At 44.1% G+C, this 14,531-nt stretch overlaps 1 protein-coding gene across 1 annotated transcript in view; it reads right to left on the bottom strand.

Annotated features, from left to right (window-relative positions):
• LOC126543431 (potassium voltage-gated channel subfamily KQT member 1-like) overlaps positions 1–14,531 on the bottom strand; it is a 167,078-nt gene that overhangs the window by 49,888 nt on the left and 102,659 nt on the right. Inside the window, exon 3 of the mRNA XM_055077972.2 lies at positions 9,560–9,685. Coding sequence (XP_054933947.2) covers positions 9,560–9,685 — 126 coding nt within the window. The remainder of the gene's footprint in view (positions 1–9,559; positions 9,686–14,531) is intronic.

Here is a 14,531-nt window from a genome sequence, read left to right as displayed (position 1 = left end):
GCATGTACTGTTGACCAAAAAAGATTACGGACCATGCGATCTCAGAAAGAGATGAATATATCCGTAGCCACACAAGCCAGCCTGGGATTTGCTGTTACAGCCTCTACTAGTATATGCGAACAACATTCTGATAAACAGTTTTACTAACTACTGATGCGAGTTACTCAGAAATTCAAAATTTTCTGAGATACCGTGGTCCGCAACCTTTTTTCGTTCGACGGTACCATTATTCCGCTTACAACATAGACAGAGTCGACGTTGAACAAGGCTGTTACTGATGACCTGACGGAGGACTGAGGCCTTGCGAGCTTAGTTTTAGTAAATATGAAAGGAGACGCGACAAGTAAATCATCCTTCGAAAAGCAATTCGCGTGTAGTCTTTCTATGCACGCCACGCAAAGCCCAGACAGCAATTTTATTGGTGTCACTCAGTACAGTCAATGAGTACCTTAGTGTATCCAGAAATAGCATAGTGTAAAGATGCCCCATTTGTTGTTAAGACGTGTCCTTTGAGCGGCTTCCAATAAATTTAACAGGCGCAGAGCCAAAGTCAAGCTGCACCAAGCATGCAACAAGTGCGCTTCGTAATAACTTACCGTCGGCTGCATCGTACACCGTACCAAAACCACCTTCTCCTAGTTCTGCTTTTAACATAAAAACGCAGCAACTGTTATCAGAACTAAAAATCTACTTCATGCGCGGCGTAAGTCGCGTCCATAATGTATAATATAGCCTTGGCTCTAGTAGGGTCACTGTTCAATATATATAAGCACTCACTCCATCTCTTGTCGTCTTCACCTATTCCAGTACTTTCACTCCCCTCTTCCGCCATGCAGAGTAGCACACTAGAGCACACTAGCTCAGGTCAACCTCTCTGTTTTTCCTGTCAATAAATTATATTTTCTATTCGCTGTTTTATCCCATATTATATAAAGCCCTCAACGGTGCCCGTCTTTTTTCTAAATGAAGAGACGTTCGTGGTCATGTTCGGGGCATTGCGCTTACCTGCATTTCAACGTAATATATAAAGTATATCCTAAAAATGAACACCTTGACTGACGCGTGCTTTTGGCGGCAAACATATTTTAGCTATGTTATTTGATCTTGAATTTATTTTGCACTAGTGCTTCAGCAAACGGTTGAGGACTAGACCTAAGGCGCTTTAAGTTCGTTGTCTATGCAACGATAAGAAGTCTTTTCAGGCTACTTAAGCCAAGTTTAAAAAATGCACATGCACAAGAAATGTTGTAAGCATTAGTGGTAGTTATTTGTTTGCCAGTTTCAATATTGCCGTTATTGTCTTTCGCAATATTTTGAAATTCTGTATCATTCACCAGATTACAGCCTTAATCCACGCTCACCTGTCCACACAGGAATCTTCACAGGCGTCGTGTGCAAGCTGGAGACACTATTCCTATGCTAACATTTTGTGATAAGCTCATTTTGCATCTGTCATTGGTGATTCAACATTTATAGAATTTCGTTGACACATGTACGCGTCGTCTAGTAGCAAACGCCGTGGCTCGTGGGGCAATTTCAACTCGCGTACATTGTCTTAAAGAAAGACAACACAGTAATCATTGAACTGAAACTGCGGCAAAGTTTGCGGTCCTGTGCAGACAATCAAGATAACGCGATGCTTGCGAAGGGCACTTTGCCATTGCGGTGTAATTTCGAGCGCTTCCGTCTTTCTAGTTCTATTATCGCAAGGCACGCCATCGCGGCGAGGGGTTACCAGCTATCGCATTTCGTGCGCAGGTCTGCAGGAACGCCTTATTTCCCACGTTGCTGTGAGCGCAAAAACTCATTGCCTAAAGATATATTACGGCTTAAGCGCTCGTAGTAGGTTTACTCGGTTAGTACCATCACAGTATAGTTATCTTTCGTAGTTTTCTGCCGATAGTGCTTCCTCTACATCAAGAAACATACAAACAAAAGCCTTAAAAAGCTACTGACATCATTTTTTAGGACTATTAATCCTTTGCTGCAAATAAAGGTTCTATACCTTAATACCTTAAAATACAGCGGCAAGCCCAAGCTCACCTTACACGATTAATTACATTAGATTTTATACAGCCAGTTTCAGTTTCGTTTCCTAGGCGGTTACAGTCTGGTGGCATCTTAACGTAGAAGGCGGTCACGTGTGAAGAGTACATCTTGCGGTTTTGTTAATTGGTACGACTAGGTCGATTGTCTCCTATGCCGCTACTATTTTTCAGGCGCGACGTACGGGGCACCTCTAAGAACTCTATTTCCACGCTCGTCTGGGGTGACAACAACGGCCATAGTTATATTTGAAAGAACATGACAAGGAAAGGTGAATGTTCTGTGCTTGTGGCATGTTCGCGTTGATATTGCTTGTTCATATTTTTTCTTGCATTCTGCTTTTACTTTTTTTTTAGTAGTGCCCGAGGAATGTATTTAGGGTTTTGGTATAGCTGGTCCTAACAAAACATGCCTTCTCACTTTTCTACACTACAAATAGAAAAATAAGGAAAAGTGATGCTTCGGCAGTACGCACAACACGTAGAAAGCTGAGACCAGAAAACAACACGTTCTGTATTAAGCTCTTTGTGGGGCTGAGACAGCAGCAGCAGCAACAACAATGACGGCATCAAGGACACATTTTGGTGCCAGAAACACCGCACGCGTCTGTAGCAATGTCTGGAAATAAGCACTCAATGCCTTGCGTTTTCTGGGCAGTGCGTTTAGGCCCATTAGCCTTTCGCTGACTCAGCTAGCAACCCGCCGTGAAAACACCTACGTAAAAGAGAGCGCACTGTGAAAAAACGCTGCCTTGGTGCAGCGAACACAGGCATCGCAGTATACAGCAAAATTGCAAGGATGTTGTTGCCGGAAAGATTTGGTTAACAACACAGCATTCTTTGGGAGGCCACTTGCTGGATCGTTAATTCTCGTTAGCTTGCTATGTGAACCGAAAGAATGTTAGTGTGTCTCATTCGCGACGCGAAACCTTTAATTATCCGGTCGGGTGCGGTACGCGCGATGATGCACGCATCTTGTTTTTGTCGCTTGGGGCCACGAGAGTAATTATTAGAGGAGTTTCCTGGCCCAAAATAAACGCTGGTTTGGCCGTAGCTGCTGAGAACGGCAACGCCATTTGCATAACCGCTCACGTAGGGTAAAAGGAAACCCGCACTGTTATCTAACCTAAGGCTGTCAAGGTACACTGAGTAATGTGCTTAATGCAAGTGAAGCTAAAGCAATCTGTACTTGACGTATAAATTTTATCACAGTAACCATTATTAAGATTCGGCACCTACGGTTAGATCTGTAGAGCACTAATAACCTGACCAAATTCATGTAGAAAGCTTATGTTCTAACCAGGCAGACCAGCTCGAATGACAGCGTGTGAAATGACAAAAAGGAAAAGAAAACGATAAACATTGTCAGGTGTACCATCTACCATCAAGACGCAGTCTCGAGTATCGATCGCATACATCGTGCCCGTAATTTGAATATGCAATGATGATATACGTATTAAGAGCTTACAAAGAACTGTTCATTTGTAGGCAACTCTTTTTTACAGGATATAAAAATTACCTTAAGGTTTGTTGTGGCCATCTTTTTTTTAATTAGTAAATATCAGAGCAGTACATTTTGTTTTTGTCATTTATAAACTGCAGACCCAAGGTGGAAGTTACACAGACATAAAACTATGAAAAGACAATAAAGATATTGTTGCGTGTGGAAAGACACAGACAGAAGAGGCTATTTACAGGCTATTTACACTGGAGCCAGGCAGCCAGGCCGACACTCGCTCGCGCTAAGCGCACCGACCAACTTCACCGTCGTTCTCACGGTGGCTCGTCTCTTGAGCACCGCTCGATGATATCATAATAATATATTAAGGAGTTACAAATACAATCAAATCACCATGCTGGAAAGCACCGTGTAGGCACTTTCAAACACTAATGGTGCCTGTTTTCCTGTATTCGCAGTCTTCAGATTCTTCATGTCTGTAGGGCGCATTACTTCGTTCGTGATTTGACTGGTGCTTTCCCGGCATAAGAAAGAGATTATTCAAAGCACCCGATGCGGCACTATGCATGAGGCAAACTTTTCTCTTTTTATTCCCCTTAACCCTTCCTCCCGTGTAGGGTAGCCAACCGGAGCTACATCTGGTTAACCTCTCTGCCTTTCTCTGTATTCTTTTCTCTCCCTCTCTTCTCTGTCATAGTCGAAGGCGCGAGACTGGCTCTGGTATGGCAGATTCGGTAAGTCTTTGTTATAAGAGTTCTATCCAGAAATTATCAACGCTTGTGCGAAGCATTTTGCAGTACTTTTTGAGTGTTTGCCGATCGCCTTATGACCGCTGTGGAGCTTGGCCCAGGACAACTGTTTACAGAATATTTCACTTGTCCCTCTCCCTTAAAAAAAGAAAATGGAGGACACCAGCCAAAAAAATTAACAAAGGGAAACCTCACATGACTGCGCGGAAAGCTTCCAGGCCCAGGGGTTTCTATAAGTTAGTTCATTGTGTATTCATATAACTATATTGGTCAGCTTTCCACATAGAAGGCGCAGAGGATTTCATAAATTTTGTGGATGTTCATATAGCTATCGAAGTCAACTAGCGACATTGAAAGCTTGCTACATTGCGACTGAAAACGGCGCAAAATATATGTAGACAACCACTGAAAGCAAGCCTCACTGCCACCTCAAATGTTAATACCGAATCGGACACGGGACAAATGTAGGAGACACAAATTGTGTGTCTACTTACGTTTTCTACTTTGTGCCTCGTCTCATGCAGTGTGGTTCTCCTGTCATGCAGGAACACCTAGCCAAAATTCTTGCTATCGTTTGTTGCTTGCGAAAAATAACCTGAGGTGGCATGGCAGCGGTGATGACGGGGACGAGTACAATATCCGCACGATCACAACGACGGCGGCGAGAATGATGGCGACTGTCAAGACGACAATTGCTGCGAGATAACTAGTTCAGCGGCGACTGTGACGGAACGACGACGGCGTTGACGGCTCTACGACAATGCCGCCGACGGCATCCGGGGACTACAAATTCGAATAACCTAATCGCGAACCCATCGAACCTTCTCTACAACACAGTATATTCTTTAGCACTTGCGCTCTAATCCCCTTGCCAGTGCTCGTACACAAACAAGCCGATAGTAAATCTTATCCTGCTTATGTTTTCTTTCTTTTCATCTCGGTCTACTAGAGAAAACATTGACATTAGCCCAAGAAGTGAACCATCGAGAGTGATAGCAGTGTTTATCGCAGACAAGACAGTGTTGTCACAGCGCTCGTGGGTTGACACGTCGGCGCCACACAGCGCGCGACGCAGCTGCCTGCTAAGCAGAAGAAACAACGGACTTGTCTATCCGGCGACACTACACTGGTGCGATGAGGAGTGCCAGCACTGGCCCGGTAGGCGGCGTACTTGGGCGGCGCACGAGGTGAATCCCAAGTGGAACCGTCGGCGCTTGTGGGTTCAAGCTTGTAGTCCGGCCCGCTCAGACCATTCCATGTACCGTGGTGCGTAGGGAGCAACGTAGGGTTTGTGCGGGGAGCGCTCACGCCAGAACCGGAAGGCAGAACGCTGCTATGGCTGTTCTGCGCAGCCGATTGAGAAGAGCGTGGCAGTTCGTGCACTTGGCTTCGTCGTTTCTTTTTTCGGCCAAATGAAGTGTGCGTCACTCGCGTTTCCGGAGACATAACCCTTGGGAGCCTTCGCAGACACGCATGCACATTCACGTGCGTGTGCATATGTGCAGGCTCCCTAACGTGCCACGGGCTACGCCGTCGATAACGTGACGTCACGAGGGCGCTAACGCCCACGCAATGTATCTTTAACTGCTATCGAAGCAAAACAAACGGTTTCAGGCGACCGAGCCTGATGTCACTTGAGGGTTTTGCATATCTCCCCCAGCGGCGAAGCTAAAAAGCACGAGCATTTCATTGCACAGCATGTACATAATCACCTGACACACTATTGGTACGTTTGACCGTTTCGCTGTAGAGTGTTCTAAAAACGCCCTCGCGGTGCGGTTTGTACTCGGGCCGGTCGAAATCCGAGCGCTGGGAACAAGTTCTACTCGTTCCATCAGAGTGCTGTGCTCCACCCCACAGCACGGTACTCCTATCTCTGGGAGCTTTTGAACCTTCGGCTGGGGAAAGTAAAACCGCGGTTCCAATCTCGAGAGGGCTCTGCATTGCTGGAAAGCAACTGGAAACGCGGTAGGAACTTGTCGAACGTACCACGTGTTTCTGTACGCATTTGCCGTACGTTGTAGTTTGCGGGAGCGGCCGGCGAACCAGGTTGACGTGTATTCTTTTAATGCGGGAGTTTTACGTTATCTCTTGTCTCAGTTTCTGGGATGCTCTAAATGAGTTCACTTGAAATCCGCGTGCTGTGCAGAGTGGGAGTCGTGACAGCCAAAATCCTGAGTCATGCGAGGTCATGAGGCACGCGAAAAGCTACCACCCGATGCTGGGCAACCGTTAGTGGTAGCAAGGACCCTTCCATAAAAGGATCCTGCCGCATAAAATATTTACGCTGGCGCAATACAAAAACACCACAGACAGGATCTGACAGAATTGTCTTCCGCGTTTATGAACTTCGAGGGTTAAAATGCGTATTTACGGCACAACAACTATAGTACACGAGTACACTCTTTTCCTCTTCAAGTTGTCGCAGCGGTAATCATTTATTCAGGCCACGGGGTGCACGGCAATCCCCTCATTAAGCGTGTTACATGACTTCATCCCGGAAGTTCAACAACAAGTAATAGGATTAACGAGTTAAATCCCTTTGTAAGGAACTGCGCTTGCTCTTGAGGAAAAAAAGAAGGAGAAAAGAAAACACGCTCGAAAGCTGTGGTTGTTGGTAAAATAAGCCTCAAGATGAAACATAAGAGGGAAGCAGAATACATAAAAGCGCAGCTTTTATTATATGATTAGTATTTTTTGCTTTTTTCACATTTATGTGTCTGATTTTTCTAGTCTAGAATACCAGTGACATCAGGACTTGCAAACGCTCAGTGTTTACAAGCCGCGATGTAATGATTTATATACAACTGCGCTTGATATGATAATTTCGGTTCACAGGCGTGCGTTCGTGCTAAATTTATTTGCATAGGTAACTATGTGTAATAGCGCTAAAGTTGTTGCTGTGGGAATAAAAAAAACGTGAATCACTAATGCATAGCTTAAGCAGCCATTGATGGAGAAGTCTTTATTATAAAAGCTTATGCAGTTTCAGGCATGCGTCAATAAGAAACGAAAAAAAAAAAGATAAACCCAAGAACAATGTCAAGGTCTAAATACAAGAAAGATGACGGGAAAAGTAACTCGCCCTGTCGCTTTTTTTTGTATTTGTCGATTTCTATATCCTTCTTTTTTGCAGTTTGCGGACATGAACCAGTCTCCTGTATACGTTTTTTATTCTCAGCCCGACTTATTTAGGCACACCTATTTTCCCCAAACACAGAACGGTGGCACAAAGTACCTAGCAACACAGACTAATTACCTATAGCATAAATTTTAGTGGCGCAAGTGACTCTTGTCTCTTGCGCAGCACTTCCGGTTCACCTCCTGAGACGATCGGGGATGAAATTCAAAATAAATCAGAAGAAGATAGAAAGAATTAGTACAGTACAAAATTCATGGCTTTCATGATAGATATGATATCATAGCGTAAGTTTAGTTATAAGTTCTGTTTTGAAGTGCTTGGTACAATTAGAATTAATTAGAAACCACTGATTACCGCACACCAAAGTACAATATCGTAGACCAGCCACATGACCGCGACTTTGGCGGTATTCCTGAAAGCCCGTAAATAGAAACCGGAAGTAATGACGTCACTAATGACGTCACACACAGGTAGGTGGCGTGATATTTAACTGGCTAATTAATGGAACACAGTTGCCTGGCTGAACATCTACCTAGCAGAACAAATCTGACGTCGCTCCCTCCTCTCTCGCTTCTCCTCTCACGGCGCTCACGTGTTCGCTCGCTCGCTCGCAACAGCTGCGCGCTCGCGCTCGTTACATGCTCTGACGTCAGCACCGGAGAGTGCGCGTGAGGCGCGCTTCGGGCGCCGCTCGCTAGGGGGCTACGCCCCGCCAAGTGGCGCGCGCTGAGCTTCCTCCTCACCCTTTCTCGCTCCTCGCCCGCATATCGCGCCAGAGGAAATTCGTTCGCTCGCGTTACCTAAAGAACCCCAACGCCCCAGGTGCGATTGCTACTGAGAGACACCTAAGTCAAGGATTAGGGTCGCCTACCATTTTTATTGTCGCAGAGAATTCACCTTTATTTTTACCTGGAACTACATCTCCTAGTGCTTATTTTCCACGCAACTGTTTCTTTGTTGATTGACCCCTTGACGTGCATTGTTTAATTTTGCATTAATTTACTTTGACACTGCTTACTTTTTCTATGCTCCCACTCCTGCGATGGGCTGCGGTATAGGTAATAAAAATATAAATAAATAAATAAATAAGTAAATAAATAAATAAATAAATAAATAAATAAATTAAAGAACTCGCCCAACACCTTTTGTTATTTCTCAATTAAGTGAGCGGTTGTTACAAAGAAGGCACTGACTTTGCTGTAGTACTCCTTTGTGGAACGTTAATCTTTGGTGTTGCGAAATAGAGAGTATTAGCATTTTGACTACTCTTTTATGCATAGTCAACCGAAAGCTGTCTAGAACAATCAGTGCGGCCACGCCACATTAGATATGGTGGATATATTAGATCTGTCACCGTACCTGGTGAATTCCGCGTATGTTTTATGCACGCTACAAATGCGGAGCAGAGGTGTGCTTCACTGTAACAAGAAACACAAAATTGGTTCTGATTGGACGGCTCTGAAATATAGAGACACGTAAACTAATAGCATGCTTTTCCAAGCGCGCAGCCGCAGGAATGCTCTATAGGCTTCTTCTCCCCCGCTGACAATGAAATTTGGGCGTTTAGAAATTCACGCAAGTTTCTTGTTTGCTATGGAAAAAGACATAACATCGTCACAAGCGTTAGTAGAAAGCACGCGACGTAATGATTGGATAGGTATAAAGTACGGGCAAGGTACCATCATACCCTTTTATAATATAGAGTGTTGACTACATCATTCAAGAGTTTAATTAGAATCGTTACGTCACGTGCTGCATACTTAAAGTGGCGACCACCGTGTACACTGCATTACGAACACGAAGCCCGAGATTAGTTACGAAACGTCAGTTCGCTTTCGACTTGGACTTTTCACAGAAGTCTTTGCATTTATTTCTACTGTGTTTCCTGACAAGACCAGCTTTTGTCGAATACATCACTACCCTTGTTTAAGTTGCCATGCTTTCCCTGTGTTTTCAAACAAATGAAATTTAGAAAATTATGAATTCCTGTGGCCTTGTGTTGAGACCAAACGAAGGGAACTAGTCAGGCCCCGCACTAAGGAAATAAAACAACAATGTTACGTGTATACCAGGTATTGATTCCGAAAGCTTCTGTGTATGAAGTGAAGCAGCGGAAAATGAAACAACGAGACATTGATGTTCCGGAAGTGTTAGTGGCACTTACACTGAGAAATGGTAGAGGAAGCACTTCCAGCCCGTCGGTCGCTCAAGGAAATTGTACACCTTTCCCTGGAAGGTCATCTTTCCCTTTTTGCAGCCATCCCGGAAGGGAAAGACCCCTAGGTTTGTCCTGAAAGCGAGAAAAGAAACGGGCAGTAGCTCAGTGAAAAATTGATGACGAATCCTCGGGATCTACTCATGTTCGTGGTACCCGGAAGTACGGCGTTCATTTCAGTAAAGTTGTGTTTTTTTTTTTTGGTCGCCGTTTGTTGTAAATGTTTCCAAAAATATCTACAGAAAGGCATTCTAAATGAAGTTCGACCGCGTGAAAAAGTGTTTTTCACATCGAGCTGACAGTCACCATGACAATGTCTGAAAAATTGAAGCCTTGAGCGGTCTTGCTTCACAAATAAAATAAGCAAAATCGCAATACACAACACTCATGCGTTCTAGCAATAATAAATTCAAAACTTCATGTCTCTCTGAATAGCAGCAGGTGGGCGCTGCTGTTCCCGTGTGCCTTGAAAGCAAGCACATAGCACGTGCTTCAAATGGCGAGATGAGAAAATCTGAAAGAAATTTCTGTAGAGGTAACCTTTCTTTAAGCAACGCGTCGCTCATGGTGATGAACGTGAATATATTCGGGATAATAATTTCTTAAATATGATTGCCTAGTCAACTTCTAGGTAGTAATTTAGGGCAAATGCTGAAATTGCCGAATTAAAGACTGTTAGTTCTCAAAGCATGTCCTTTTTGCATGAAACGTGATGTTGGCACAACATTCAAGATAATCGTACTCGAATCAGTCGAAAGATGCTTTTGTTTTGCCCGTGACTTTTGCCAGCACTGTGCGGAGAAGGATCCTTTCTAACATGACAGTAACTGGACAGGCAATGTATCTTTCTGCATGTTTGGGAATGCATATTTCAAGAATGGTGCTGGCCTGAATATCCCTACTAGGTGCAGATGCCTTGAGTTGTTACCGTCCTTGTTTAGGCAAGTGAAAACATTCGGCCTAAACATATTATTGTGCGGTTGACTTGTAAAAATTTCGTGCTAAATACTGAGAGATTGCTAAAATTCACAGACTCTCACTATCTCTACAAATGCGTTGTCAAAGAAAACAGTTTTCTTGTCTCGTGTGCACCGTCTTCAAAAGCTCTGGTTCCTGTAATTTCACGCATTTGCTTTGTGCAGTCGAGAGCTGAAGTTCTTAGGGCAGGTGAATTGCGAAAAGACAAATCTTTCTCCGGAGTTTGCAAGCAAGCTAGCTTAGAATTTGATGCGTTGGTTTTCACGAAATAGGAATTTTGAAAAATAGAGTTAGTCGAGAACGTTTGCAGTAAGCGGCAAATCTTGTCTCGTCAATGTTCGAGAGTAACGAACATCATACATTTAGAGCCATATTGATAAGTTATTTTCCAAGGATAACTTGAAGCCCAGTGAATACAAGAGGTTAATTTGTTTTCAGTACACTCAGCCGAAATGTAATAGTTGTATAACTTTATCATACGACCCCGCATCTCTTGCGTTTTGGTCGACACAACAATTTAAATTCCAAGACAGACCTTGGCAGCCCACCAAGAAGATGGTGGTTCCAAGAACCATACGAATCTGGTCACAATGTTACAATGACTCCATAACCTGTTTACATAAACGCGCACACAAGGCGTAGCTATATCAATTCCAAGTTTTTCCGTTGTACGTAGTAGCATAGTTATAAGGTACTTATCTGTTAGATATTATGTGCATATAAAACTAAGTTTTTGTTTCTTTATTTTAGAGGAGTAATCGCGTTATTTTTAGATAAGCTTCTGAGTATATTGAATAGGTTCTGGATATGCTTCGTGCACAAGCAGTTATACACACCCATCGACTTTAATACCCATAAGCACCGCCGTATGGCGCTGTTACAAGAACCATTGAAAAAAAGATTCCTTGTACAGAGACGTCAAGTTACCATGGTCATGACATCTCGAACGCGCATTCACAACAATTGTAATTGATAGCATACGTCCATAGTAGAGTGCACTTGTTGTAGTAGTTAGAAGCACTCCTGTGAACCGCCCACGATGACGGCCTCTCTGTACGATGCTTCTATGAATTGGTCAAGAGTGGAGCCTCGTTACATCGACGCAGACTTCGACACGAAAGCACCGTCATCATATCTAATTTTAGTTCTTTCGATATATTTGGTACATGATGAAACTTGCTAGAAATATCTTAAGTTACTTTCATTGTATCAGATATAATTTTATATCAGTTCTTGTTGTATCGAGGGGCGATGCGTAGAGTTTACGTAATATCGGAAACTACACACCTGCCGAGGTGGCTCAGAGGCTATGGTGTTGTGCTGCTGCGCACGAGGTCGTGGGTTCGTTTCCCGACTGTCACGGCAGCTTCTTTCAGAGGTAGTGTAGTGCAAGAATGCTTGCGTATTGAAATTTCGGTGCATGTCGCAGTATAAACGTGGTCGAAATTGATCTGGAGCCACCCGCTAAGCCAGCCTCATGACCAATGCGGATGAACAGTAGATACAGTATTGATACTCCTGTGATACACCTGTGACGTGGACGGCAGCGACAGTGCTGGTAGCGCCATATTGAGGCACTTTGCTGAACTACACTGTCGTAGGAAGTTTCTGGTTGCCCAACTGGTCATGGTCGAAGGAAAAGAGAATGGCTATAATCTGTTCCATGTACAGCGTTTAATGAGTTTAATGCGTTTAATGCGTTTAAATGCGTAGCCCCACGCTTTCCGTGGTCACGTTTTGTGGTCACTCACGCTCGCGCGAGGCCGCGGCGATACACTGGAAGCTGACGTACAAAAAAAATTCCTAACGAGGAAAGCATAAGCAAACTCGCAAAGGAAAACAACGAAACATAAGATGACCTAAAGTACCATATTAATCGCCGTACAACACAGCTCATTTCTAAGGTGTATACTATTTTTCTTTTATTCTGAGCCTAACTAATAAAAAAAGAATTCACGTAATTGCTGGTACAAAAACGCCAAACTAATGTCTCGGTTCGAATGCAGCTACAGGAAGGAGTCTTGCCAGCCTCCGCATAGTTGCACGCTGCGCACGAAACTGAGTGCAGTTCACCCTAATCGCTGCACCGGGGGCGACCGCATTGTGCTACCTGTCATAAGCACAACTGTCATCGTATTAACCCTCATGTGCGCTCTAATCGAACTAATACTAAACTCCTAGTACCACCAGTAGTGCTGCTCGCCTCAATCTTTCCGGCTGTGAGAGACATTGCCACTAAGGGGCCGCACAAAAACAACAGGTAGAAAACAACAACAACAACAAAACAACAACAACAACAAACAATCACGGCGACATATATGGAGGGCCGCTCGCGACGTCATGATTGTTCCTCTTGCGTGTCTGTGGTTAGCGCGCGTTCTTTTAGCTGCAATTGCGTCTCACAGCAAGTGCCAGCTATAGGCCAACAACGTGATCGACTGGAGCACCTTTCCGGCATTCTGAGAACGGTAATTTGTACGTGGAGGGGCGATTCTGTGAAATATTCAGCGCCACAAGCGAAGTCTTCTGCACTCGTATCAGTCGTGTGCTTCAATGCAGAAAACAGCGGTTTCTTAAAGAAAGTAACTGGAACTCCAATGCATTTCGTCGGACAAATTAAAGATTAATATCGTGAAACTGGTGCTGTCCAGAGAATTCGTTCCAAGTGGATACGCCCTGCGAACTCAGAGGCTATAATTCGTAAATTCAAATATGTGGCGTAAACAATTAGTGAAAAATTTAATTAGCGTAAGCGTGTTGATTATTCAATTGAACATTTTGATTTCGCGTAGAAGTAACCGCCACCTCATCGAGTAATGTAGATTACGGGTTAGACTTGCGCTATCTGGCATAGGCAATATTCATCTTTAAAAAAAATTTTGTGCAGCTAAAGAAAAACACCCTTTATATATATACATGCTGGTGTTTTCCAACTGACGGTTGCCTGCTCTGGAAGACCATCAACTGCATTTTGCTCGTGTGCCGAATCGGTTTCTGAAGAACGTTTCTTTTTTAATAATTATATATCCTGTGCTACGTCTAGCTTTTGACAGTCTATTGGACAATTCCTCTTTAGGTGTCGTATATAATTCCACATAATATAGCCCCCCTCCGCTCCCTCGACATTGTCACCACTAGATATTGTGCCATAGGTTCCGGGATTTAGTGCAAAAAACAAAATGCTCCAAGCAATCACCCATCAGACTTCGCACACGCATTGTGACTGCATTGTGTCGCATTTGTAATGCTACATTTTGCTGAAAATTATGCATTTGCATTATCACATACCTGTTTCTTTGGAGAAAGATGAAGTTTTGAATAGTCCATGTACTGCTTATCGTTCTGATGATTGCTGAATCGCCATATGCGCTAAGTTTCTAAGCAATTCCTTTTTTTTTCTGAACGCAGGAAGGCAGTAAGGTGCACTCAAGAAAAAATTACAAGCACCAACAGTCCCGGAATCAAAACACTTAGGTGCGTATTAGATCTCTGGCACTCAATATAATAATACGTCGTTGTGGTTTATTGACGATGGTGTTGGGCTGCTAAGCACCAATTTGGGGAATCAAATCCGATCCCCGGCGGCCGCATTCCGATGGGGGCGAAATAACGAAAAACGCCCATGTCCCGCGAATTGAGGGCACGCTGAGGATCCTCTGGTGGTCAAAAGTTAATCTGGAGACCACAATTACAGCGCGCCTCATAATCAAAATCATGTTTTAGGCAAGTAAAATTCCAGAATTTAATTCTCTTGATAATTGCGATGTCAAGCACTTGATTTATGGCATGGTGCTGCGATCGGCCTGCGGGGGCTGGCGATCTTCAGAGAGGCGCCCTTGGAACCCTTCCCGGCTCCCTGCGTCGAGTCCCTCTATAAAGCCGACAATGCGCCTCCTCGTACAGCACAGCGGCGCCGGCGGGGCTAGCCGTTCGGCGGGCCAAG

The sequence above is a fragment of the Dermacentor andersoni genome, chromosome 10 (genome assembly GCF_023375885.2).
Source record: "Dermacentor andersoni chromosome 10, qqDerAnde1_hic_scaffold, whole genome shotgun sequence".
Lineage (NCBI taxonomy): Eukaryota > Metazoa > Arthropoda > Arachnida > Ixodida > Ixodidae > Dermacentor > Dermacentor andersoni.
The sequence above is the reverse complement of the archived record's forward strand: the minus strand, read 5'-3'. Positions and strand labels throughout refer to the sequence as shown.